At 43.0% G+C, this 27,084-nt stretch overlaps 1 protein-coding gene across 1 annotated transcript in view; it reads right to left on the bottom strand.

The window, feature by feature from the left end:
- The window catches only part of GDPD1 (glycerophosphodiester phosphodiesterase domain containing 1), a 243,155-nt gene that overhangs the window by 159,274 nt on the left and 56,797 nt on the right, over nt 1–27,084 (bottom strand). Inside the window, exon 2 of the mRNA XM_069226416.1 lies at nt 12,507–12,549. Coding sequence (XP_069082517.1) covers nt 12,507–12,549 — 43 coding nt within the window. The remainder of the gene's footprint in view (nt 1–12,506; nt 12,550–27,084) is intronic.

Genomic DNA, 27,084 nt, shown 5'->3' with positions numbered 1-27,084 from the left:
CTGCACCCTTTGAAAGGAGGACTAGAACCTCCTGTTCTAGTAACAGGAGATGCTCTTCTGAACAGTAGAAAGGGCAGGGTGGGATAGAGGGAGGAAACTCCTGAAAGGGAAGGGCATAGCCTTTCCCCACAATGCTGGTGACCCAGGAGTCTGATGTTATATCCTCCCACTTGCGGAGAAAGTTAAATAACCTCCCCCCTACAGGAGTGGTATGAGAAGGAATTGGTGGAAGACTAAGGCTGCTTCCCATGCTGCACCCCTCCAGAGGAAGAGGAAGAGGCAGAGTGCTGCTGGGTGGCTCCCCTGGTTCGGACCCTCCCTCTCCCCCTGTACGATCTGTAGGAGAGAGCAGTGGCGGGTTGTTGTTGAAATCTGCCTCGAAAGGAGGAGGATGAACCACAACCAAACCCCCTAAATCTTCTGAAGAGTCTCGAAGAAACAGAAGAGGAGGCCTGCAAGCCTAAAGACTTCGCTGTGGCCCTACTCTCCTTAAATCTCTCTAGGGCAGAGTCTGCCTTGAAGCCAAAAAGTTTATCCCCATCGAAGAGAAGATCGAGCAGGGCTGACTGGACATCCGATGAGAAACCAGAGGAACGAAGCCAGGCCTGCCTCCTCGTAGCAAAAGCAGTGCCCATAGCCCTGGCCACAGAGTCAGTAGTATCCAGCCCAGACTGGATCAGTTGGGTTGCCGCAGCTTGAGCATCGGAGACCAGACTCAACACCTCCTGAGGCACCTCAGCATGGGACGACTTTATCTCATCCATCAGGGCGTAGATGTATCTCCCCAAAATACATGTGGCATTAGTAGATTTTAAAGCCATGCTGCATGAAGAGAAAGCCTTCTTGGAAGATTGATCCATCTTCTTTGAGTCTCTGTCTGAAGGCACACCCGGAAAAGAACCTGGGGCAGTCCGAGATGAACATGAAGCCTGAACCACCAGGCTCTCTGGGGTCGGGTGCCTGGACAAAAAGCCTGGGTCCCAGGAGCCACTCGATATCTGTGAGCCACCGATCTATTAACTGCCAAAGATGACACCGGCTTCTTCCAGATTTCTAGAATTGGATCTAACAGAGCCTCATTAAATGGCAGAAGTGGCTCTGCAACCGTCGAAGCAGGATGTAAAACCTCTGTTAAAATATTGGGCTTAGGTTCAGACACCGGCAAGGGAAGGTCCAAAAAATCAGCTGCTTTCTTTATTACAGAGTGGAATGAAGCAGCCTCCTCTGTATATTCTCCAGGAGATGTTAAGTCCCATTCTGGAGAGGTATCCAAACCACTTGCCGTATCTAAACCCTGGAGATCCCCCAGAGGTTCCTCAAGCTCTCCTTCCTCCAATGCCTGCTTCTGATACTCCTGCTCCTCAAGAAGGCGAAGAGCAAGCCTTCTTGAATGCAACCTGGCTTCAATTCTAGGCATCGACATGGCTTCAGCCGACGTCGAAGCCTGACGCCGATCCTTGGATCCATCTGACGCCGGATCCATCGGCGCCGTGGACTTCTTCGGTGCCGTATGAGGCAAAGGATGGATAGGAGAACGCTCCTGCGCCGGACCAGCAGATCTACTCGGCATCACCGGCTGTGAAGTTGACGCCATAGGAACCGGCGCAGAGCCAACACCCCCGATCGGAAGGAAGGGCATGAAAGGTGCCGGTCGTAACGGAGCCAGAGGACCCATATTGAAGGCCAATGGACCCGAAGGGCCAGCCGGTCCACCACCTGGAGCCATCTGTTGAAAGATAACAAACATTGCATTTAAAAATGCGGAACTGTCGGCTCCTGGGGCCGGGAAAGCCGGATACTGTGGAGCCCGGGCTCGAGGTGACATCGGCGCCGGCCCCGGCGTCTGAGAAGCTGGTGAGAACTCCTGACGCCAAGGAACCTCAAACACAGATGGTGGATTCAAAGGCGACGTCGGCGAAGCTGGTGAAGCCGGTGATGCAAGAGGCGTCTGCAGAGAGATGGTATGGCTAACTTCCCATGTTTTACGGCGTCGAGCTGAAGGCGACCTCGAATGCGATCTCTCCCTACTCGACCGGCGCCGAGATTCACGACGACGCCGGGAGTCACGAGGACGCTGATGGGACTTCGGAGAAGATGACTTGCGACTATGCCGCTTCTCTTTCTTCTTGGACTTCGACAAAAAGAGCTTTACCTCTTAATGTTCATCCGTTGACAAGAGTCACATTTGTCAACGTGGTGGTCGGAGCGGAGACATCACAAACAGTCTGTATGTGGGTCCGTCACCGACATTTTGCCTCCGCACTCATTGCAGGGCTTAAAACCCGACTTTCTTTGAGACATGCTTTCTCTCTCGAAGAAAGAAACAGTAACTGTAACTACGCAGAGTAGAAACAGTAGCTCCCTCGAAAAATAACAGTCGTTAGAATGGCACGGAAGAAAGGGAACTGACGTCGGCACGTAGGCGAGGACCTCTTATTGCCTGTATGACGTCAGACGGCGTCGCATGGGCAATTGTGACGTCCTCGTCGACGTGCGAAAGCTAGGAAGAAGATTTCCGTTGAAAGCTGGCACATGGGGAGAATTCAAGAAGTGAGGAATCCACAGGTAGTTGTATCCATCAGAAACCACATTACTATATGTCTTACCTTAACCATACACTGCACCATGCCCTTGGGGTTACATAGGGCCCACCTTAGGGGTGTCTGACATGTAAGAAAGGGGAAGGTTTAGGCCTGGCAAGTGGGTACACTTGCCAAGTCGAATTTACAGTTAAAACTGCACACACAGACACTGCAGTGGCAGGTCTGAGACATGATTACAGAGTTACTCATGTGGGTGGCACAACCAGTGCTGCAGGCCCACTAGTAGCATTTGATTTACAGGCCCTGGCACCTCTAGTGCACTTTACTAGGGACTTACTAGTAAATCAAATATGCCAATCATGGATAAACCAATTATATACAATGTTACACAGAAAGCATATGCACTTTAGCACTGGTTAGCAGCGGTAAAGTGCTCAGAGTTCAAAAGCCAACAGCAACAGGTCAGAAAAAATAGGAGACAGGAGGCAAAAAGATTGGGGATGACCCTGCATAAGCAAAAAAGTCCAACAATAGGAAAAGGCTGGAATGCTTTGTACTTTGTGGATGCTCCATAGAATCAAAAACACACACAAGTGAGCAGCCTTTGGGAAAAAAAACACAGTGTAAAAAACATACTCTTGCATAAAGTGCGCATTCTGTATGAAAAAAAAAAACAAAAGAGAGTAACCAGTGGAAGGACACTAACAAGTAACCAATCTCGAAAAACCAGAAGGTATACTTCGGCCACGCTCCATGTGATGGCAAAAACAGAACAGAAAGCAGAACAGAAGAGCAGGTAGTAACCTGCTAGCCAATAAAAAGCAAGTAAATTCAAGCAACGTTGGAGTGATGTTGGAATGAACAAATGGGAAGTTCAATTAAGTAAGGAGTGAAGTAGGGGTGGGTTCTAAGTTCATTTAAAGAAATTAATTTTTTTTTTTAGAAACAGAAAGACTTTATTAAGCACCGCACAAGCACTATGCATGCAAAATTTAAAAAGGAATCCTCAATAGAGTGAAATGGAGGGAGTTAGAACACTCATGTTTTAAGTGACTTTAAAACTAGAAGCAATTAGAAGTCTGACTCATGAAAAGATCAGAAGGAAAAGTATGCCAGTGGAGGGCCGCCAGATGAGAAAAAGAGTTCCCCCAGTGCTAGCAAGATGGATTTGGTGGTTTTTGACAATGTAATCTTTATCAGATGTTAGAGCTCTGAGCGATCTGTAGAAAGAATCTTTGTTGCAGTGGTAATAAGAACCTGCCGAGTAAAGGACCAGATGGGTGTGGCACAAGAGCTTAAAAATTACATGCTAAGAGACTGGAAGCCAGTGAAGGGCTTTAAAAGTAGGAATGGACACAGCTCCAGTTGTAAGACTGCACATCAACCATATAGTGGCGTTTTATATAGTTTGAAGGTGTGTTAAAAGATATTCTGCGAAACCTACATACAGAGTATTCCTATAGTCCAGCAGGCTTGTGATAAGGGCTGTGTGACCGTCTTTCGACATTGTAATGGGACCCAAGAAAACATTTTGCGCAACATGTGAAGGCCCCATACACTGCAGCAATATGTTCCTTCATAGATAAGGTATTGTCTACCATACTGCCAAGTTTCTTGCTACCTTCTTAGGTATGTGGGCAGAGTCAAGCTACCGGGCCACCCATTTGCATACCCAATGGAATTAGATTTGCCAAAAAAGAGGATCTTAGTCTTATCACCATTCAATTTAAGGTACCTATTCTTCATTCACCTGGTTACACTGCTAAAACAATCCAGGAATGTACTTCTTATTGCTACAATTTCGTTAGAAATTGATATTTTCAGTTTCATCAGCATGTGATATAATATCGAAGCCTGACTCTGCCGATAGCAGCAACAAGGGCCAAGCAGATATCAAAAAGTGTGGGTTTGCAAGAAGACCCCTGTGGAACACCACCAGATATGGAGACAGAGTCTGACTTGAAAGGGGAGAGAAGGATGGACTGAGATCTTTCAGAGAGAAAAGACTGAAACCAAACAAGGGCCCTGGAAAATAAGCCAATTTTATGCAGTCTTTAAATCAACATAGCATGAGACATCGTGTTGAAGGGTACCAAGAAGTCAAGGAGGATGAGGGGCATAGGTCTGCCTTCATCCAAGCTTAACCTAATTTGTTTTTCAAATAATTTGTATTGGTTTTTTTTGCAGCCTCAAAGCATTTTTTGACAATTTTTTATACTGTTATCATAATTCTTTGTCATGTCATCAAGTAAATTATACAAGAGTAAACTTGACAGGTTGTAAATTACACATAAAATGAGCTGCTGCATTGGATAGAGAGAGCTTGTGCAAAGATTATGCTTCCAATGTAAAACAGGAAATTTACCTAGAACTTTTGAATGGTGGTACATGAGTACTTGAGATAAGAGAATGCTTGTACACATAATGACAGTTCCACTGAGAACACATACAATTTGAACCCTAACAGAAAACAAACATTAACTGCAGTTTCAGTACTGTCAGCAGCGCAAAAACCTGACTGTCGAAGATTCAAGAAATTATTTTGCTCTAAGTAAAAAGATAACTGGAGATTAATAGGCTTTTCAAAACTTTTGGCCAGAAAAGTCAAGAAAGAGATGAGTCAGAAATTGGATAAAACCGATGGGTCTGCAAATGAGAGGAGAAGCACATTGGCATTTTTTGCACGCAGAATGAAAAATAGCAGTATGAAGAAAAAGACAATAGACACCTGTCAGACGAGCACTAAAATAAGAAGATTCAACAAAATTATATGATGGGGACAGAGGTCCTGAGGGGAACCTGAAATTATGTATTGCATAATTTTTTCCACATCAATATTGGTGATGGTGGCTACATTGGAACCATTCAGTGCAGAATAAAGTTTCTCCTGTAATTGAGGTAGAGTGTCAAGGGCAAGCTCAGGGGCAAACATTATAGAATTTTTATTGATTCTGTAATAATTTTAAAACTCTTTTGCAGGAGTCTTTATTTGTCTCTATTTGTAACTATGAAGTAAAACAGTTACAGCACATCAATTGAATACTAATGTAGCTATTATAAGGAGTACAACCATCAGTGGCAGAAGAGCAACTCAGGGAAATCAGTGGACACCATACATACAGGCACCTGAGAAAAACCCAGGAGCAGTGATGGTGCAACCCAAAGAAATCAGAGAGACCCAAGGAAGCCAACATACACCACACATTCTTAGGTCTGTGTTTTTCCATCTAGGAGTGGTGGCATCCCAATTGACTAGTCTCTTTGATGTGTAAGGAGACATAGAGGGAGGATGCCAATAAGTAATTCTGTAGAAGGAATGCATCTGGTTACAGACTCGGAACCCACAACCAAAATATGGTATTTGCTGAGTAGTGATGCATCTTGTCACAGCAATCCCAGCGGACTACAAGATAATTCGACAGAACTGCCTTCACCAGCCAGAACTCACTATCACCTACAAGGAATACATCAAATGCACACCATCCACAGAGAACACCACCCCATTCATGGAACACCTGCACTTCGAGCTGCAAATCCCAGAAAACATCACACTCAATGTAACCCTAGCCTGCAAACCACCCAGACCACAAGCCACCTTTACCAACCTCATTACCAACTTCATGACTCCACTCACCATTAACTCCAGAGCCTACATTTTCCTTGGTGACCTCAGCTTGAGCAACATTAGACTCACGCAACTTGTTGCAGAACCAACACACACTGTAAGACACACACTAGACCCAGTCTTCACCACAAGTGACAGCATCAAATACAGTTCAACCAAAACGCTCATATGGACCGACCACCCCATCATCCACTTCCAAATCAACACAACTCAAGTCAACACCCCTACCAGGTTCAGAATTCCAAGCCACACCTGGAGCAAAATCACAGAAGCAGACTGGCTCAGCACCCTCAGCATGGATCAACCTAGCCCCACAGACAACCTCAACAAGGACATCAACAACTTCAACCACTGGATCAAGAACTGCACGAACTCCCTCATACATCAAACCCAACAAGAATAGTAGATCACGCAAGCAGGCCGGCTGGTAAGCAGAAGACCTCAGAGACACCAAACAAAACTGTAAACAGCTAGAAAGGAAATAGAGAACTACCTACAAGATGGCACTCAGACACTATCACCAGCAAATACAAGACATCAAGAAAAAAGCACTAGTGGACCGCACTGATGGAAGCTCCAACAGCTGCAAGGAGATCTTCTCGATCATCAAGGATTTCACCTTGTCCTCAGCCACTGTCACCATTAGCACTGCCTTCCACCAACTCTGTGACAAGCTATCCAACTTTTTCCACAGCAATATCTCAAACATCTACAGCAACTTTGCCCACAAACCAAAGCCTAGGGAACTTGTTGCTAACTCATCCACCTCCAACTAAGATGACCACCTGATTGAATAGGCAATCCTCACCAGAAACGACACAGCGGCAATCATGCAGACGTTCGCTTCAGGGGATCCAAAAGACCCATGCCGCCACCAGATCTACAATCTGGGAACATCACCAAACAGCACCACCCTGACCTGCATCATCAACACCTCCATCAGATCCGTCAGTTTACCAGATGAATGGAAACTTTCAGAAATCAACGCTCTCCTCAAGAAGTCTACAGCCGACCCCAATCAAGTGAGAAACTTCCGACCCATCTCCTTGCTTCCCAATCCAGCCAAAGTGATTCATAAGGCCGTCAACAAGCAACTCACAACCCACCTCGAACTTCACCATCTACTAGAAAACACTCAATCAGGATTCAGAAAGAACCCCAGCACCGAAACAGCACTCATTGGGGCCACCAATGACATTTGAATCATCCTGGACCAAGGAGAAACAGCCTGTTCGACCTCTCTGTGTCCTTCAACACTGTCTCCCATAATATCCTCATCAGAAAGCTCCACAAGATTGGCATACAAAGATCTGCTCTTAAATGGATCTGTTCCTTCCCCACAGTAAGAACCAAAAGGGTCAGGCTGCCACCCTTCTCAACCGAGACCAAGAAATTGATATGCAGGGACCCACAGGGATCATCCCTCATTCCCATCCTCTTCAACATACACATGACACCGCTCGCCAACATAATCCAATCACAAGACCTCACCGTCATAATCCACGCCAATGACACCCATCTCTTCCTCTCCCTGACGGACAAAATAACCACCACCAGAAGTAACTTCTCCAACTGCATTACCAGGATAGCAGACTGGGTTGGAATCAACTGCCTGCAGCGCAACTGTGACAAGATGGAAGTACTGGTCTTCCGCAACAAGATCTCCCCATGGGAATACACCTGGTGGCCACGGGAGCTAAGACCAACACCCACACCCACAGACCATACAAAAAATCTAGGGATCATCCTGGACAACAAGCTCAACATGACAGCTCAAGTCAATGCAGTGTGCACCTTCTGCTTCCATAATCTACGCATGCTGCACAAAATCTTCAAATGGTGGCATCAGAACACCAGATGGACTGTCACATAAACACTCATCAACAGCAGGATGGACTATGGCAACACTCTCCACGTCAGAATCTCCAAACGACTCTTACACAGACTCCGGACCATCCAGAACACCGCTGTAAGACTCGTACTCAATCTTCCATGCCGCACCCTCATCACACCACACCACACCTCAGGAAGCTTCACTGGCTCCCCATTCACTAGCACAGCCAATTCAAACTTCTCACACAAACATATCAATCCCTACACAACACAGGACCAGAATACCTGACCAGCCACATCAATTTTTACCAACCCACTAAACACCTATGCTCTGCCTCACTCCCACTTACACATATTTGCTGTATCCACACAATCAAAACTGGAGGTTGCACATTCTCTTACATCACACCCAAGACATGGAACAACCTCTCTCTACACATCAAAGCCTCCTGAGAGTACTGGTGCATACTGTGATCTTCTGGAAGAAATGATTAACCGTGAAGAAGTGAAAGTGTTTCTTTTAAACAGTTTTTATTGCCAATTTTCAAACATGACCTAAATTATGCACCCTCACATTAAAGTACAAACATATTTGGCATGAGTGAAGTAATGTAGAATATATAAAGTGACAACATAGAAGAAGTGGTGTAATCAAACACACCAATGGGGCCACTCCAGAGGTTTGACTTGTTTCAGCAAAGAGAGGTAATTTGGGTGTCCACCTTAGGTCTGGAAGCATAACATTGGGGAAGTATATGAAGAGGGATAAATCATGAGGACATCTTTCTAAAGGATAGGGAAGGAGAAGGGGAGGAAGGAAGAACAAGAGGGAGAACTGTGGAGGGTTTGGGAAGGTGGGTGACAGGAGTAAAAAAAAAAAAGGGGATCGCTGCATACAAATATTTCCTGTTGCATCAAAAGGATACAATATTATTAGTGAATTGATGAATGGTTCCTGCAATATCTGTCAGGTCAACAGGAACTTGGTGGGTACGATAAGAGGACTGTGAGCCATGAGAGCTTCCTTGGTGAAAATCAAGAAAGGGATCCCATATTCAATCGAAGATCTGAGCTTTGATTTGTAGTCCGTGTTTCATCCTTTCATAGAAGGCTATTCTCATAATGTATTCCAGTGAGTCCTGGTCCTTCAGAATCAATGCAGACTTTCAGTCCTCAGCATTTACACTTTAGCCACCAGTGATTGCCCATTGTTTAATTGCAAACAAATATATAATACAAAGCCAGCAAACCATCATTTTTAAAGTTCTAACTGACATCTGTCAACCGAAACCATAGTCCATAACTCCTTTACCCATGATGTGCATAATGTCTCATGTCGACTGGTGGCAGTGCAAACAGTTTGAATATTTGAATTAGTTTAGACGCCTGCTTTTTTCAAGCATAAAGTGCCCCAGTGCCAGTTCGAAGGAATATAAAATTATCTTAAATGAAGTCAGAGTTCTCCTAGGCAATTGCCACGCACGAGTGATATAGACCACTTGTTCTTATCAAATTCTACTAACAAGAGACATTGACTTGTTTGCAGTAAAGCTCAGGTATTAGTGATCTTTACAATTCTAAGATTGCTCCCCTCTGATGCAGGTTAATAGGAAGGTTTGAATCAGAGATGCAGGGATCGTGCATGATGGAGTTTCAAACCTCCACTCAAGACAGTCTATTGGTTGAGTGACAGACTGCAAATTGGGAAAGGATCAAATCCACTTCAGAGAACCCATGTCTCACATTTCACCTGTCTGGATGATCTATGTCACCATGCTATTGGTTTCTTGGGAGAAGAGCCCCTTTGGGTTTTTCCACATAGGTGCCTCGATATGGAACAATTTGCAATATTTCATTTCCTGGTATCTGGGGTGCCAGTGGTCAAAATGGAGTGAAGTATTAGTGGTTTGTAAACTATTCTATCCCTGCTGTACAATATTGCCAGACCCTTGCTATTTTATAGCAATTGGTCCTCTATGATGAAACATGTGGGTTTAGATGCCACTTTTGGAAATAAGTATGCCAATTGCTACAGGTGGGGTCCTCAGTAGTAGATGTCCATGCATGACAGACGAATTCCTCCACTCGTTTTAGATATGTATTATTTCGAGGCCTTCATAGTGATATTCTGACAGCCCACAGGAACTTTCAGATTCAGTACTGAGGTCATTCAGACGTTTTAAGGGTATCTGCAGTTGTAAGACACAGATATACATAGGTGCAATTACCATTTTTATTGTTTGGACATTGCCCCACAGAGCTAGCAATAACTTCATCCACGACATGGTCTCTTTAAGAGATGTAGTACTAATGTTTTCCTGGATTATGTCATCTAGGCCGTGGTTACTCTTGATGCTAAATATTTAAAGTTCTTAGGTACGTAGATAAAATGGTTGTTATCCAGATTCACACAGGTATTAATACTCATCACAGGTACCACTTTTTCTGTCCCAGTTGACTTTATACACAGTGAAATCTGAGATTCGTGCTAAGGTTTTTATACGTTTCAGGATGGAGACTTCAGGTGATTGAAATGTCCGAAGAATGTCCTCTACACACAGCATGACTTTCTATTCGCCAGCACTTGTGTCTATGCTTCTAATCTGACCATTCTGACAGACAGCTGCTTGTAGGGCGTAAATACACAAACATTTAAAGCTGAGGGTCTGTGTCCGCACATTTGATGGTTTGGAAACTAGCCCAATTAAAAGAATACGGGCAGTGAAAGTGAACTGTTAATGCATCATATTGTAGTGTTGTTTTAAGAGAGGTGTCTTCAGCTGTTCCTAAACTGAAGAATGTTTGAAGATATCTTGATGAATATGGAACTGTTGGTTAAGGTCCTGGGTGCAGCGTTGGAAAAGGCCTGTCGTTTTTTTCACATTTCTTTGTCTCCAGTCTGATGGTGTCCTGGCTGTGAGTGTATTGAGAGCTAACGGAGATGCTGAGCTAGTCAACCAGATCTACAGGGATGTGGGTAGCAATGGGTTTGTACATGATGTAACTGGTTTTGAAGATGGTGCAGAATGGCAAAAGCAGCCAGTGAACTTTCATCAAGGGGGGGAGGGGTGTCATTTTTCTACAGACCTTCGATGAAGCGTGCAGTTGCAAGAAGCATGCCATTAGGAGCTACCAGTGTGGAGTCAGGGAGACAATGGAGTACAGCACAGTCACCATCCAGATGCGAGAGTATGAGGGTGAGAAAGAAGTAGTGAACGAGAAAGTGAGACACAGACCACCAGGGCTCTAATCAGCTATGAATGCCAGTTCCATGTCTTCACTAGATGAACCACTTTTAGCATCTGTCCCACCGCAAAAGCAGAAATGCACCAGGACAACAAAAAGAACAATGAAGAAGAGAGGGAAAGTTTCAAGCGATAATAGCTAGGACCACTGTAATTATGTGGCACTGCAGTTGTGACGTTTTCTGCATATTTATGGATGTGTCTAATTTGTCACACAGTCCATTCTCTGCTTCTTAATTTGCAGCCACAAACGTTTGCTTCTAGATCAAGTGGATCAAAAGTTACTTATTAATACCCAAAACGTGGTTCTGCAGAGTACAAAACGCTTTCTAAAGGTTAATTGATGGCATTTCAGTTTCTTATACTGTATTCAGTTGTTAAAATCATACTAATGAGGTGCATCTGTGCCCTGACATTATTCAAAAGTGTTGAACAATAACGAAATAATACTGTCACAGTCTGTGCCACATAATTTCCTGTTTTGCCACATAATTTTGACAACCTTGACTTATAATTTGCCCATCCATCATCACATAAGTCCAGTGGTCCCAACAACAGCTAACATTCAAACCCAAAGAAACAACTACCCAGTTTCTGATGTTGCTGTCCCTCTTACTATGCCAAGCATCACAAAGGATACTGCAGTCAGGTCTCCAACCACAAGTGACGGCACAGACTAACACACCCATGGAGGCTTTCATAAGGTTAGGTTTCTTTCCCAGAACCGCGCTTTACCACACTTCTTTTGCCGTCAATCTTTTTTTGCGGGACTCAAGTAAAGAACTTTGTTTTAGATTTTATATAGTGGATTATATTTTACACTTTCACCTCCACATGAGTAGAATAATATACTCACATGTATATCATAGTAGACGCAAGTGCGTGCCAGGATGGGTGGGGGAGTATTATACGTTGATCTGATGTAAGGCGAATAACTTGGAGTAACACTCAACGTGCATTTTGCACCAGCTAACGTCTGTTGCCTCCCTTAAGACACTGCCACAAAGAAGCCACGTTTCTTGAAGGCGTGGTCTCTTGATCTCAGGTCCATGACAAGCAAAGAGGATTAGAATTAGAATCCACACCCATTCTGACTGGAGCCAGCACAACATGCACCGAAGTGTCAAACTCCAACAGAACAGCCCTCCTCTGGTTTGCAAACTTCAGTATATTCCAGGGCAAGTGAGGAGGCACATTATCTTATTTCATTAGGATGACTTCAAACCACATAACCGTTACATATAGGTGTTCTGTACTCACTGGCGAAAGGCAGCCATCGTGTTTTCCAAGTTCTCTCCGGCACCTGTGATAAAATAAGACACAATGAACGTCTATATTTTAAGACATACCTTTTCAAGTTTCGGTTTACAACAGATTATATGTAAAGGATAACAAGGGTTTAACGCATGTTCGACGGATGAATGAAGCAACAAAGCATCAGAGAAAAAGAGAAACATTTCGTGGTAGAGCATTAAAGACAGCAAGAAGTTGAACAGCCGTTACTCTCTTTTTTTTTTATTGGCTCATATTTCTTCTTGAAAGTATTAAACGGGGCGTCCCTTGAGGGGACTACTACTTACAACCCTGGAGTATGGCCATCAGGATTTTAAAACAAGTAATCTGAAGCAATCAAAGTCCCATCAACTAAGAGCCTAAAGATTACAAGTAACACTATTTCATGTAAATTTATTCAAATTCACAAGAGGGGATAATAGCAAATAATACAGCTCAAAAAATCTATCTTTTATATGATGACTAAATGTGAAGTAATCAAAGGAATACTTAACATCCCTAAAACAACTGCACAATCCTAGTGTGAAATTCTGCATAAACAGCAAATGCACATCTGATACAAGGTTCCTTTGTGACATTGTTTTAAAATAAATGTGCAACTGTTGTAGAAATCATAATAGTTATGTACAGAAATAAAAAAAAGTATTCTAACAATCATTTTCATTATGCACAGGTTAGGATCCAGGAATTACAGGAGTATTTTACACAAATACCTATGATCTGAGCCTAACAAGAAATATTACTGGACAAGCAGCAACTGCCGGCAGACACGAATAGTAATGGTAATAGTAATTTCAGTACCGTTTATCCTTCACCTCACTCCTTAAAACTGGCTGGGAATTGCCTGCTGGCAGGCTAGACCAACTGGAGCGTCTACAAATAAAGCTACAATTTTTAAAGTGGGTATCCTTTTGCACAACCCCTCCCAACATGTTGATCACCCACCTTCGCCACTCTGTTCTCCGTGTTTTATTGGACATGATAATGATGTACCTTTTTAGGATATGGAGAACAGGATGCTTGAAGGGGGAAAGCAAAGGCCAAAAGAACTAGAATAGCCAAAGCGGTAATTCTGAATTTGATTTGCTAACAGGTTATGTAGAGTTGACATGCTAATTGCTGAATCCCTTCAAGAAGCTGCTCTAGGTTTATTTTTTATATAAGTGTCGACAGTGGGTACAGGTGAATAATTCTGTCTTTACTCAAATAAAATGATCAGTCTCTGAGGTGCCTGAACTACTTTACTTACTTAATTTCCAATGTAAACTATCAACCACAATGGTTGAATAAAATTCTAGGTTTTCATGAGGTAAATCCACCACAATATGGTCGCAAAGCTGAAAATAGTTTTCTATTTCCCCCCAAAAAAATTATAAATCAATGCGCTGTAAATGTTCAAATTTATTGTTTTTTTGGGAACACACAAAAACATATTTAACGCTTTAAATTAAATTTCATTGGAACGTTCAGAATTAATTAATGAACTGTTTGAAGGACCACCTTTACTCTGTGAAAGACAACCATGACATAGCTAAGTAAGTTTGACTATTCTTCTGAGACCAGTAAATTCAACCAGAAAATATTTTATACAATTCGGGAAAAGTAATTTAGCAAAAAAGCATAGACTTAAACGGTTTATCAATGAGATTAGCTAGAACAAGTTACAAATCCCACTGATGAACTGGATGTGTGATGGCAGGAGGAAGATGCTGTAAGCTTAGTGTGACCAGACATCCCGGATTTCCACAGACAGTTCCGGTTTTTAGAGGACTGTCCCGGTGTCCCAACGCTTCTCTTAATTTTAAACAAATGTCCCGTTTTTTGGGACAAAGGTCAAATTATTACATAAATGTCCCGGTTTTTGAGACAAAGGTCATATTATCTAGTGAAGCATAAATTCAAGGTATGCTCTCCTTTAACAGACGCCTACAGAGTATGCAATAATTAAAGTATTTTATCTGTTACTGTCCGGCAACACAGATCCCTGTCTGCTCCCAGCAGAGAGAACAGGAGTGGGGGGCAGAGAGAGGTGGGTGTGGGGTGCAGGGTGGGAGCCATAGCTAATTTTATATGTATAGTCTTGTAAATGTGTGATGTGTGATGTGTGTGTGTGTATATGTAAACACACACTTCTATAGGCACACATTCACAAAGCTACGCAAAAAAACGGGACAGGTCAGCTATAAAAGTGAGTGTAAAGTCGTTAGTCCTTCTTTTATGTCTGACCTGTCCCGGTTTTTGCTCCTCAAAATCTGGTCACCCTATATAAGCTGTTATAACTACGCACATTTTTCAGCTAAAATATATCATCATATCTGTTGAGAAAGGTCGTATGATTTCTGCGGAGTCAAGTAATAGTTAAAAAAGTCAGTAGAAATTTTAAAGTTGACTTTACTGAGTTTTACGGTCAATTAAGGGTACAATAACAATTGCGGCCCCTCAAGGCAACAATAAGGACCTGGCAACATTGAATATTTCTTTCAGCAAAATTGCAACAGAGGAAGTTATTGATGCTTTGAATAATGCTACACTTTCCTGTTCCCCTCCGCCACAAACCCAGCCAACGTTATGAAGCAACTAGCTCCGATTTTGGTAAATGAAATAACAGCACTTTTTGACCTTTCGCTTAGGCAAGGTAGGATTCAGTGATGAGTAGAAGACAGCAATGATAAAACTCCTTCTGAAGAAACCCTCTTTGTCTCCAACAGACCCAAAAAAAGACTAGTGGTTTGTGAACCAGGCTTTCAAATTCGGAAATTTTACGAAGGTGTAGTATCCTTTAAAAGATTATCCTCCTATTGCCAATAATGAGACAAACCTAGGACAATATCAGTTGTTTTTGAAGACAAAAAGATATGGTTGAGAAAAGCACCAAGGTTTCGAATTTTTTTTTATTTGTCTATGTCTGATTTCTCATCTGTGGGGAGGATAAGAGTCTGCTTAGAGTCTCTGCTTCTGTATTCTCCTTCCATTCAAGATGGGATACAACAGGAACAATGTGGCGGGATCAGTTCTAAAAACGGAGATACGAGCTGGGAAAGGGACTAAAAAGGAGTGTGCACCCATACCCCTTTGTGTGATCACAGAACATATGACTTCAACAACTCACCCCCACCCCCGAGCAAAGTAAAAATGTGAAACAAAAAAGTGCCCTGACGTACAGATAGCTGGTATGGATAATCTTGAGACGTTTAAAGGCCAGAGGTCTGATGTTCCTTACAGCAAACACCTAGCCATAATGTGCAAAATGGATGATCAAAGTTGTCTGAAAATGAGACCTTTTCAAAAAACTTGTTTACTAAGCTCACAACCAAAAGGGATTTAAGTACAAGGTAGTTTTGTTGGGATTTTTGTTGATGTATTTGATTTTGCCATATGAGGTCCGCAGAGAACCATATGCCATGCAGTTACCATTCTTGCCAATGGGAACACATACATTCTTGTAGTTTTGAGGCCAGAAGTCTTTGGACTTGCCATGGTGATTTCGCTGCATGAATTGCAAAGACTAACCAGACTCAACTAAACACTGAGCCCTGATCAAGCAGTTGTCCATGAAGGAATAAAGTACAGACGTCTTGAAGCCAAAATATCTGATCTGTAAACATTTGTACTAATAGTGTTGAGGCTTTACAGTAACTATTAGATATTCATGGTGCTTGCTCTTGACTATGAAAGCAAGTATCTTGGGGAATGCATCTAAGAGAGCTGCAGTGCTGCACAAATGGAGCCATGGGGTTTGGTTTGCAAGAAATAACGGTGTATTATATTTGTGGCAGACCGTTTCCTTATTGGAAGTTGCCTGGTTTTGGAATGTTGGAATTTTGGTAAGAGCTTGTTAATAGGTGTAGGAGACATGCCACTCAAGGGTGTTCCTTTCACATCTCCTGACTCATTTGTCCAAAAACTCATCAGTGGCCTTGAAAATAGGGCTTCACCCAAAATGAATACCCATCACCTTGTCTTGAACAGTACTGTGAAGTTAAGAATTGCACAGACAAGAATGTCCAGGCATGGAACGAGTGGTCTATCAGGGCCAGGGCTGCCCTGGACAATATGAAAAAATCTGGACCCAATGGAGTACATACAGAGACTTGTGAACTCATAAAAAAATAGACCAGTCTAGACAATGGTATTGGGCTGGGTGGAGGATCGGACGTAGACACGGTCTTAGGGCAATAAGTACTGCGGGTACTGTGTGTTGTTTATGTGATGATCTGATGTGTTGTATCAGTTCCCCTTGGGACACAAACAGAAATTTGTGTCTTTATTGTGGTAACTATTCTGAACTGAGCACTTGTTTGATTCTAGAGAAAAGATGTATATATATATAAAAAAAAAAAAAGAATATCCAGGCGCTCTAAGCAGACTGATCTATTCATGATTCTGGTAGTGGTATCTGACAATCACAGGAATTAGGCTGATAATAAACATGTCAGAATTATTTGCCTAACCCTGCTGTCACCACAGGTGATTAGGCTAGATTTTGCATCACAACGAAAATCTCCCTTTTACTAGTTTTGCAGTTTGAATCTAAAGGCTCAGACAAAGAAGGTTTGAAATGGTGTCTGTTCCACGCCAATATTCCATTGCTTCATTCTTGAAGATTCTGTGCCAAGGACAAGGTTGCAGAGATGAGAGGGGTTGATCTCGGAAAAAGCCTCAAATATACTTGCCTTGTGGATGGCTCAAGTACATAGAGTGTGCAATATCCATACTGAGTTTTTGTTAGGTGCAATAAAATATTCTGCAGAACTTACAGAAATGATAGCTGCCTAATAGTGAGAAACTCTGCAGGGGGCTTCTCGAAATTAAAACAGGTCAGAGAACACGGGTGAAAATTGTAAAAAATAAATTAAAAAACATAGCAGAATATTGGAACTAGAGATACTCAGAGCAATGGAATACCTGTCTGAGTTCAAAATTTGAAAAGTCTATGGATCTGTTTCGCTGTGCCCCAAAGGTCGAACTACATTTACAAATGTGATCATTAGACCCAAAAAGGATGAACCTAATCTATCTTGCCCCTCTTCTTATACTTTTTGTGCAAATGCACCAAGGCTGGTTCTAGCACCGACGTGCGACCTCTACTGATTTTAGATATGCGTTGTGTATACCAGAAGAGGGTGATGTTTTTTTAGGTCCTTCAGTGCAGCTGCACAGAACTCAGCAAGTACTGCTATCGATGGCATGATCATGAACCCCTCAAATAATTTAGGGATGAACCTTCAGAGTCCACAATAGCGAGCTGTCTGCTGCAATGACTGCAGTGCTTAAGGTCCCTCAAAGGCACAGCTATAAGTATTTTTGTTTTGCCAAAAAAGTAAGGTAGTACTGAAAAGAGTGAAGTACTTAAATAAGCTCATCCCTGCATTCTGTAGCTACAAACCTAAGGTGGCACAAAGGAGTGCAATGGCGCCAGCTACATGAACAACAGCTTGCTCTCTAATGCTTATTAATCACTATACTCTGCATGTAAAGTTCTGGGATATAAAGCTGCTACTGCCCCAATCCAGTCTGACAGGTATAATTTGGTATGGACCTCAGGAAAGCAAATAGAAGGGCAAAAGAATGTAGAGGAGAAGGGAACTGGAAAAAGAGCTCATGTTTTGGATGACTGCAGCAGTAACGAGTTTATGGGGCTGCATATTAAGGAAAGACTGGCATACCAAGAGACATGTGATACATACACACTATACAGAAAGATAGAGGTGCCAAGGGTTACAGATAGGTAGGGGGCAGGCAGGGAGTACTAACAGACATGGGCCATAAGGAAAAGGGTCACAGGAAGACTGACATGAAAAGAGAGCGTTCACAAAGACAGGGTATAGAGAGAGTATAGTACTAAATATTGATAAAGTGACAAAAACCAATTGGGGTATCGAGAAATGGTCAGTGCCAACGATGGGTGTACAGAGAAACAGTACACAGGGCAGAGTCGGGGACCCCAAAGCAAGAAGGGAGGGACAGGAAAACATAGTAGTCTTAGTCACCCAGATGACATCCTTAATTTCTTCTGCACTGAACGCTACCCGATTAGGTTTCATGTCATACAAGTCTAGATTATCTAGCCCCTTTGGAAACATAGATGATTGCATTAATAGTTTGCATATATGTTTTTACCACTGTGGAATTGTGACATGTGAGACACTGTGGTGTCGTGGCATTTTGAAGCCATCAGCTTCTACTTTCAAAAATACCTTTTGGTCCTTATGTTTGATGGCTTCACTCGTCGTTTGGCAGTAAAAAGGCACTGCGGATTGCTTTTTCATTTTAAGCAACAACTTGTAATACTTTAACAACGATTTGTATACTTTTTGGAGCTGCGATTGATCTTTGTCAGTTCTATATTTGGTTCTTTCCCTAATATGTTGCCATACCCTTCTTAGGCAACAATCATAATCAAACCAATAGTTAATGTTTTTGTTTTATCGTCATTTGCACACAGTATCGAAAACGACTTTGAATGCATTACCATAGTCACTAAGATTAGTTTAAGGTGGGCCGTATTAATGTATGCCTTTAATGTATCAAGTGGAAGCCCCAAATAGAAATTTCACCTTTAGTACTGCATGATAAATCTGAGTAAATGGGAGCAATGAGGATTTACAATTGAAGAGATTGATGAGAGCAGAAAACCTGCCTGGCAGGTGCATTATTGGCCTCGTAGGTAGGTGATCGCTCCCCAGTCAGTCTGGAATCTTGAGTCTTTGTTAGCATGCCTACTGCTCGAAAATCAACACAGATGTAACAAAGGGGATGATTTAAAACGCTTCTAATAAGGGTTTAAAACTAAGTTGGGTAATGTGCTTTATGTAAATTGGCCCTTCTTGTCAGTAATGTAAACCGTGGCCTCGTTACAGACTGAACTACCATGCCACAGATGTTCATTTGAATCAATATTAGAAGTAGTAGTCAAACAATCAAATACTCTGATGTTAAATTACCCGCAATCATTATTATTATATCTTGAAGATATACAAGGTGGCATTCTATTGTGTCATTCAGAATTCCTAGAAGGCGTTGCAAATCATTTCTAATATTATATTACTACAATATCCAAATATTACAATATTAACAAAGACATTTTTCACTTAAACCTTGTTGGCTGAAAACTGACAAACTATTATTAGAAGAGAGTTACTGGATTTTGAAATTGTTGTACACTGCATTTTAACTTGTGAATAAAAGTCCTTCTTCTGGTTTTCCTCTTCCACTAGGGGTCGCTACTTTGTAGTGGCAAACATAATCCATCAGAGTCAGGCTCGGAGTCCTCCAAATCTTCCTAATCATAATAATACCACTTGATGAAAGTACATTTAAATCAATATGACAACCTTCTTTTGTAACCGAAGATTCTCGAATAAGGTACAACTGACGGTTACATTCATCAAGCTTCCCGTGTCCATTGTTGTGTAATCTGACCCAAAAAAGGGGAATGGGATGCACTTTCGGCCAGTGCCCACATGTGGTAACCTTGTAATGCTAGTCCCTATACAAATACGTGACTCCGATGTAGTCCAAATAGTCCTTTGAGGATTTACTGGCAGACTGGTGCACCCAATTTGATTTTTTTTTATTGAAGTAACTCAGACACTCGAGTGGTTTGAACGTGGGGTAAACAACCCACACATCGATAATGGGCACATTAAGTTAAATTGCCACATACATCGAACAATGGTATTTTTGAAAACTGTTTCTGGCAAGTGTAGCAATCGTACACTTAAAAAAGAGACTAAAAAAACAGTAAAATATCCCTGATTTTTTACTATATAGAAGAAACCCTACAATTTCAATGTCATTCATGGTTATGTTTCATAGTACTCTGGACCTTATCAAATATTCAAAGTAAAGCAACGCAATGTTAGGCTACTCTGCCCACGTGATTATTGCTGACTCCTAAGAGCCAAGACCCAGTATTAGTTGAGGTGTCATCAGAGAGCTTGTCTTCATTGAGCACTGTCTCATTAATGGTAGCGGAAGACACCAAAACAGATGAATTACATAAAACACAGTGTGATGTCCTGCGTTTTGGGCCTAGCTGCAGATAAATGGGAGTCTGTGATCTGGCTACTGTTACAAGAAATTGCATTTTATTTAAATATATTAAGTTACATTAACGCCTTCACCTATGCTTGGCATTTAGCGCAGGAGTGTCACGTTGTGGACTAATATTACCTTAGCTTTGTCAGTCACGTCCTGGTTGACTTTGAGGATCATGGGTTTGGCCTCACCTCGGGAAACTTACACTACTGAGCAAGGTTCCAAAGTTTGAGTGTTGATGTTGTAGCCTCTTTTCTTTTTTAGCTTGATACTTGTCTTTATTCATCTCTGTATTCTATGGGTCGTTGGATGCCCTATTATTCCATAAGGAACTCACAAGATGAGGCCATTATCTGTAGATGGAGGGTCCAGTGTTTTTTGTTATGACTACAGTGGTGCATTTTTTCTTCGATTTTCATTAAGTGGTCAGTTTGAATTATCTGTACCAAAGCCGAAATAAGAATTGACTCGAATATATGTGAAAAACTGATTTCCTAACTAGGCGCGAGGCCTCCATTTTGTTCATTTGTTCTGTACTACAACCAAAATTGTATGCTTTCATCACCTGTTTAATTTCATTTGTTGCAGATGTGAAACTTTGTAGATGTGTTAAACCGCCCTATGTTCTAGAAATGTTATCTCTGTGTTTTAACATCCTGTTCTTGTGGTTTAAAGGTGCTACAGGAAATGTTTGCTTGAAGACATCTGGAAATTGTGACGCATGTATAGTGTGGTGTAGGGTTTCAACAACTGAGAACTTCTCAAAGTTCTAGTATTTTCTAATAATAACATTAACATAACCAATGCTCAAGCACACCCTATACAGTGTACTCACTGCCTTCTGCCTGGAACTCATAGTTGCTCCGGGGAAGGATTGAGGGGAGTTGGGGGACTAGAGATGAGTCACAAGCTGCACCAAGCACCGTATTCCTTCCTTTCTTCCAGAAACCACAGCACACTCCTCCAGCTGTGCCTGAATTTGTGCTACTTTACCACTCGAAAAATGATGACTGGACAACCTGGTCTCGTTCCTTTGATTCTGAGCATAGTCACTCAGGACTGGCATATTTTATGTCTGCACAAAATACACAATTAAGTGTATGTGATCCCTGTATTAGATGTCTCCGAGATGCGAGATACCAATCAGATCCCATGCCCATAAGCCAGTCAACTGTACAATGTGTCTAAGCCATGAGCGGTGAAGAAGTGGGGTCTGAGCCATCAGCACCCCCTTCCATCGAGTCCACCAAAGGGCAGCCAACCAGCACTTCAACATCATTGCTGTGACTAGGAGAAGGCATAGCCATTTGTTGGGCCCATAGAGTAAATGAGGTATTCACAGGCCGTCAATATATTTAAAGTCTGACCCAGCACAGATGTCATCCTGGTCAGCATGCAGTCGGTCATTAACCAACAGCACGTGGGCGGCCAGTAGTACAAATGCACATCAGAGAACCTGAGGCCGCCATCATAAGGGGGCAACATGCATTCCCTGAATGGTATTCTGGGTTGCTTCCCTGCCAAGAGAAACACCAAAATCGATGACTGCAGGAATCGCAGGGAAGCGTTCACGACAGCATACAAGTAAATTCTGCAGTACATACAATTGATGTGGCAGGGATATCATTTTAAATAAAGCCCTTCTGCCCGCCACTTCAAGAGGCGAAAGACCCCATGCCTTCTTTTCCCACTAAACCCAATGAAATAGAGGGTTATGTTCAATTCCTAGGTCCGTTGCTCAGTCTATAAGACCTGCATACCAAGATACTTAAAATGATCTGTGCCAGCTGCAACAAAGCTGATGTTGTTGCATTCTCACAGCCACCATACAACTACAACTACTTACTGCAATTATGTAGAGGAGGAGCCCTCCTCATGGATTTGTAACATTTACATCAGCCTGCGCACCAATGTCTCAGGGTCTTAACATAAAGAAGTAGGTCATTGGTGTAAAGTGCTATTCTGTGCCTCTACGTGTCCCCCAGGTAAACCTGTTCAAATGGATGTCCCTACGGACCCACTCAGCCAAAGGCTCGAAGGTCTGAGCAAATAAGGGAAGGTGAGAGGGGGCAGTCCTGCCTCATACCCCTCTGTATAGTGCATGGAGAGGACAAGGACCCATTTAACCTAATCCGCAACCCTTGAGTCAGCCTATAGGATTAGTATGTAGCAATGGTAAACAGGACCAAAGTTCATGCACTCCAAAAGTCAGAACATAAAGGCCCAAATACAGAATTGAAAACCTTATAGAAGCCAATAGACAATGAGGCCCAATCCGTCCCAGCACTTCTGGAGTGGGCTAAGGCTATATTTAATCACCGTAGGCACGGACGTGTTACACAGCCGGGGATAAAGATATTCTGATCGTAGTGAAGGAGATTATGAATTATGCAGGCTAACCTCCTCGCCAGTACTTTAGCCAATATTTTACCTTTTACATTTATCAGGGATATGGGGCAATTCGAAGCACAATTCATTACGAAACTTACCCAGCTTTAGTAACAGTCTAATGAAAGTTCTCCTAAGCAACACCCCTGCCTGTGAGGACTCCTTGTACATTGCTTTCAGATGGGGTGTCAAATGTGAAGTAAATTTCTTGAAAAATTCAGGGGGAAACCACAAAGTTAGGGCTGCAATAGCCACCACCATTTCCTTTCCAGTCAGGAGTGTTTCCAAAATTCGACGATCAGAGTTGGACAGTCTAGGGGGTGATAAATATTCAACAATAGGGTTGTCATTGTCCGCCCCAAAGGGGCCTCTGGCACAATACTGGAACACATATAGGAATCAAACTCCTCCAAAGTTTGGTCTGGGTCTATAAGTACCCTCACATCTGAAGGAGCTATCGTCTGTACCAACTTCAACTCCGGGTCTCTGTTGGCCAAACAGTAAAAAAGCTTTCCCGGTTTATCTTCAGAGTTGTATAATTTATACTGCAGGGACGTATGCTCCAAAACAGTAGAGTCCAGCAACTACCATTGTAGCATTACGTAGGCGAGTTCAAGACGTTGATGCATATTGCAATCTGTCTGTTCCGAGGCATCTATTCAGGCCTCCACAACTCAACCTCTTTATTTTTCTCCTTCTTTCCCCCGATTTGATAGATTACCTTTCCTTGTATCACAGTTTTCGTTGCCTCACAGAGCATCGTCTGGGAGGGCACCAGTCCCTTCTTCCTTTCAAAATAATCTTCAATTAGATCTTGTGTATGCTCCAGGAACTGAGAATCACAAAGCTACCATCCACATCCCCCTTCCTCTAGTGCCCCTATGCTGGTGACTCATTTCTATGAGGGCATGATCTACTAGGGCACGTGGAAGAATGTGCTCACCATCCATGGAGCCCAAGTTTGCCACAGGCATGAAGAAATAGTCAAATCTAATAAGTAACCTTTGTGCTGCAAAGGAATTTGTATAATCTTTGGAACCTGGATGCTTCACACACCAGGCATTTCCCTGCTCAGTGACCCCAGTTAGTCAGTACATGCAAAATGCGAGGGTTAGCTTGTGCCTCCTGTAGCCCGATCATCATCCTTTACTGAATTGATGTCCCCACCCACTATCTTTATTCCACCAGAAACTGAAGAAGCAGTTTGGTTAATGCTTGCAAGGCACCTTCCACAAGGGTAGGTGGTGCATAAATCAATGCAAATATCCGTTCAGCTTCCCCCCTGGTATCCTGCACATCAGTGAATCCTCTCCTCCCCAACTGTCCGTGTGAGTCCTGTTAATCTGTATTGCAAAGTGTTTGTGGATTAGAATGGCTGTGCCACAAGAGTTAACAGTGTAGCCTGGTATCCTGATTAATAGACTTCGATGTAACTACTGGGGCTTAGGACCATGAAGCAGTTGCCCAAAAGGTACGTTCCCCGTGGTACAATTACCTATGGTTCATGTCATTTAAGATGCTGGAACACAGCTCACCGTTTAGTCTTATTATACCAACCAGTTACATTCCATGATACTGGTTTAAAAGTGTCATACGGTATCATGGTGAACCTTTACCTTTCTTCCAAAGCCTTGGACTAAGTGTGTTGCGCTGCAGAACAAAATAAACCAAAAAAAAGAAGAAACTTGGAAACCCAATTCCCCCACCCCACCACACTTCTGGCATTGAAGCATCTGTCATCCCTTACCAGCTCAAAACCATTCGGAAAAGAAGCATGGCCCCACAAGATTCACAAGCTTCCGATGAGAAAGAAAACTGTAGCCGACCCATCACTCAAGCATAACACTATATCATTGTGTTGAGTGTTTCATTAGTACATGTCATTGCTTCATTGGCGAATGTAAAATGTACATCTGTTCTGTTGTATTGACTTGACCGCAACATTCTACTGACAGTTGCTGAGATCAGTCGATCCAAACAGACTGCTTTTTTCTTGTGGGACCTTATTTACTGGTAATAATAAATATTCACTACGTTTACTTCTAAAGCGTGCTGCTTTTTTCCTTCATCCGTCTACACAACATATTTGGCGACGAGGAAAAATACTTGCTGGGACCCACAGATTTACCGCTTTCTTGTCACCTCCGATATTCACTGCTTTCCCGCCAAAGGTGTTTGTTGCCGTTATGCAGTGATTTGAAGCATTCCCATGCGGTCTGTGTGATCGCATTTGTGGACTTAGGTTGACTTCTCTGCAATCCTGAGGAGTGAGAATTCCATTGTTTTGAGGGCTTTACCAGCCTCTAAAATTCATTATCCTATTTAGTAGTGGTAAGGATATTGGGCTTTTTTTGGTATGCCTGTGTCTTTGTCTGTGTAAAAGTCTCTGTAAAGTCCACGGTGGGGCAGGGCTCCATGGTAATACCTCTGAAGTCAGGCCACCCCTCCTTATTTTCCCATTTGTTTTTGTGGGGAAACCCCATGCTTGGAATATTGGTCTCTCCAGGGCCATACAGTGGTCCATGCATTCAGCCCATTTATTGGTGGAAGGGGCGGATGTGGATTTCCATGGTTGGGCGAGGTCTCTTTTGGTTGTCACTAACCCCAACCACAACATCGCTTTCTGATATCTAGTGCCCTCAATGTCCTCCGTGACATGCAGTAATATTAGTTTGGGGTCTCTGAGGACTGCCCACCCCAACAACTCCCCCAGCGTATCTAAAATATGGAACCAATAAGTAGTTAAGCCTGGACATTGCCAGGAAGGTGTGTAGCAGGCCACCCTCTGGGTGATCACATTGCAGATAGCGGGCTGAGGGGATCAGGCCCAATTTGTGAATTTGTGTTTGCATAACGTAGATTCTGTGCAGCAATTTAAACTGTGCCAGTTGGAATTGCACAGCAATTACCATCTCGCGCTGGGCCTCCAACCAATCCCATGCCTCCTGCACCCTGACCATGCCAGTCTAGCACATTTCGTACGAGCATGCAGTATTTATCTGATAATTTATGCTCTTTAATGTTGGTCAGGAGCAATTTAGTCTCCAAAGGGGAATACTCGGGGACATCCCTATGGGGGAGGGCACATCACAGCTGGAGATAACGGAAAAACTGGGATAAATGGAGGTCATATTGTAGATCAGCTTAGGAATTCAGGAGCCCTGTTTGTAGAACAACTCACAGTGTTGATACTCCAATGGTGTCCAAGGCCAGAAAACCCTCCTAGGGCTGCCACTTGGGGGAGCCAAGTCCCCTGCCACAATGGGGACTCCAGCATGAGTTTGGAGTACCATTCTGTAGACCAAGCACATCCGACCACGCTTTTAACACCGTATTAGTGGCCGAGGGCAGCCTACTCAGGACACCCCCTGTATAGCAGATGAGGCAGATTAACAAAACCCCATGATCCATCCCTCTAACGCATGGGCAGTATCATCCAATAAGGCGAACCACCACTCATTCAGTATGAGGGGGTGAGCCATCCAATAATATATCAGCATGTCCAGCGTTGCCAGACCTCCAGCAAACACAAGTATACAACATTTTTCCAGGGATACCTGTGGGCTCCCCCCCACCATTGCAGGGACCAAAATAGGGCACTGACTTTCATGAAGAAGGGTTTGCGCATCGGGTAAGGGAAGTTCTGAAGTTGGTACTGGTTTTTGGGAGGGCCACCATGTTAAAGATGGCAGACCAAGTTAACAGGAAGAGTGGCAAGGAAGATCAGAATTATGAGTCCCTCGCAAGTTTCTGAACAGCAAGGTCCAGATTGCATTTGTACGCAATGGTTTTATCTAATATGCTGTAGACTCCCAGGTATTTAAAGCAGTTCTGGATTCAGCCCTCTATTGGATAAGCAGTTGACTTGGCCTTGTTCATGCGCAGGCTGGAGTAAGTCCCAAATGTCTCAAATATCTGCAGAGCGCGTATCCGTGTCTCATCTGGCTTGTCCAGAAACATCAGGGCATCATCCGCATATAGGGAGATCATGCCAGCCACTCCCTTGGACCATTGAAAACCCTGGAACAGGGCATCTACCTGATCCGCAGGCCGCCGATGGCTCAACTGCCAGCGTGAACAGGAGTGGGGATGATGGTTAGCCCTGGTTGAACCAAGT

This window comes from Pleurodeles waltl, chromosome 3_1 (assembly GCF_031143425.1).
Source record: "Pleurodeles waltl isolate 20211129_DDA chromosome 3_1, aPleWal1.hap1.20221129, whole genome shotgun sequence".
In the NCBI taxonomy this organism is placed as follows: Eukaryota; Metazoa; Chordata; class Amphibia; order Caudata; family Salamandridae; genus Pleurodeles; species Pleurodeles waltl.
Note: the sequence above shows the minus strand (reverse complement) of the source record. Positions and strands in the feature narration are given on the sequence as shown.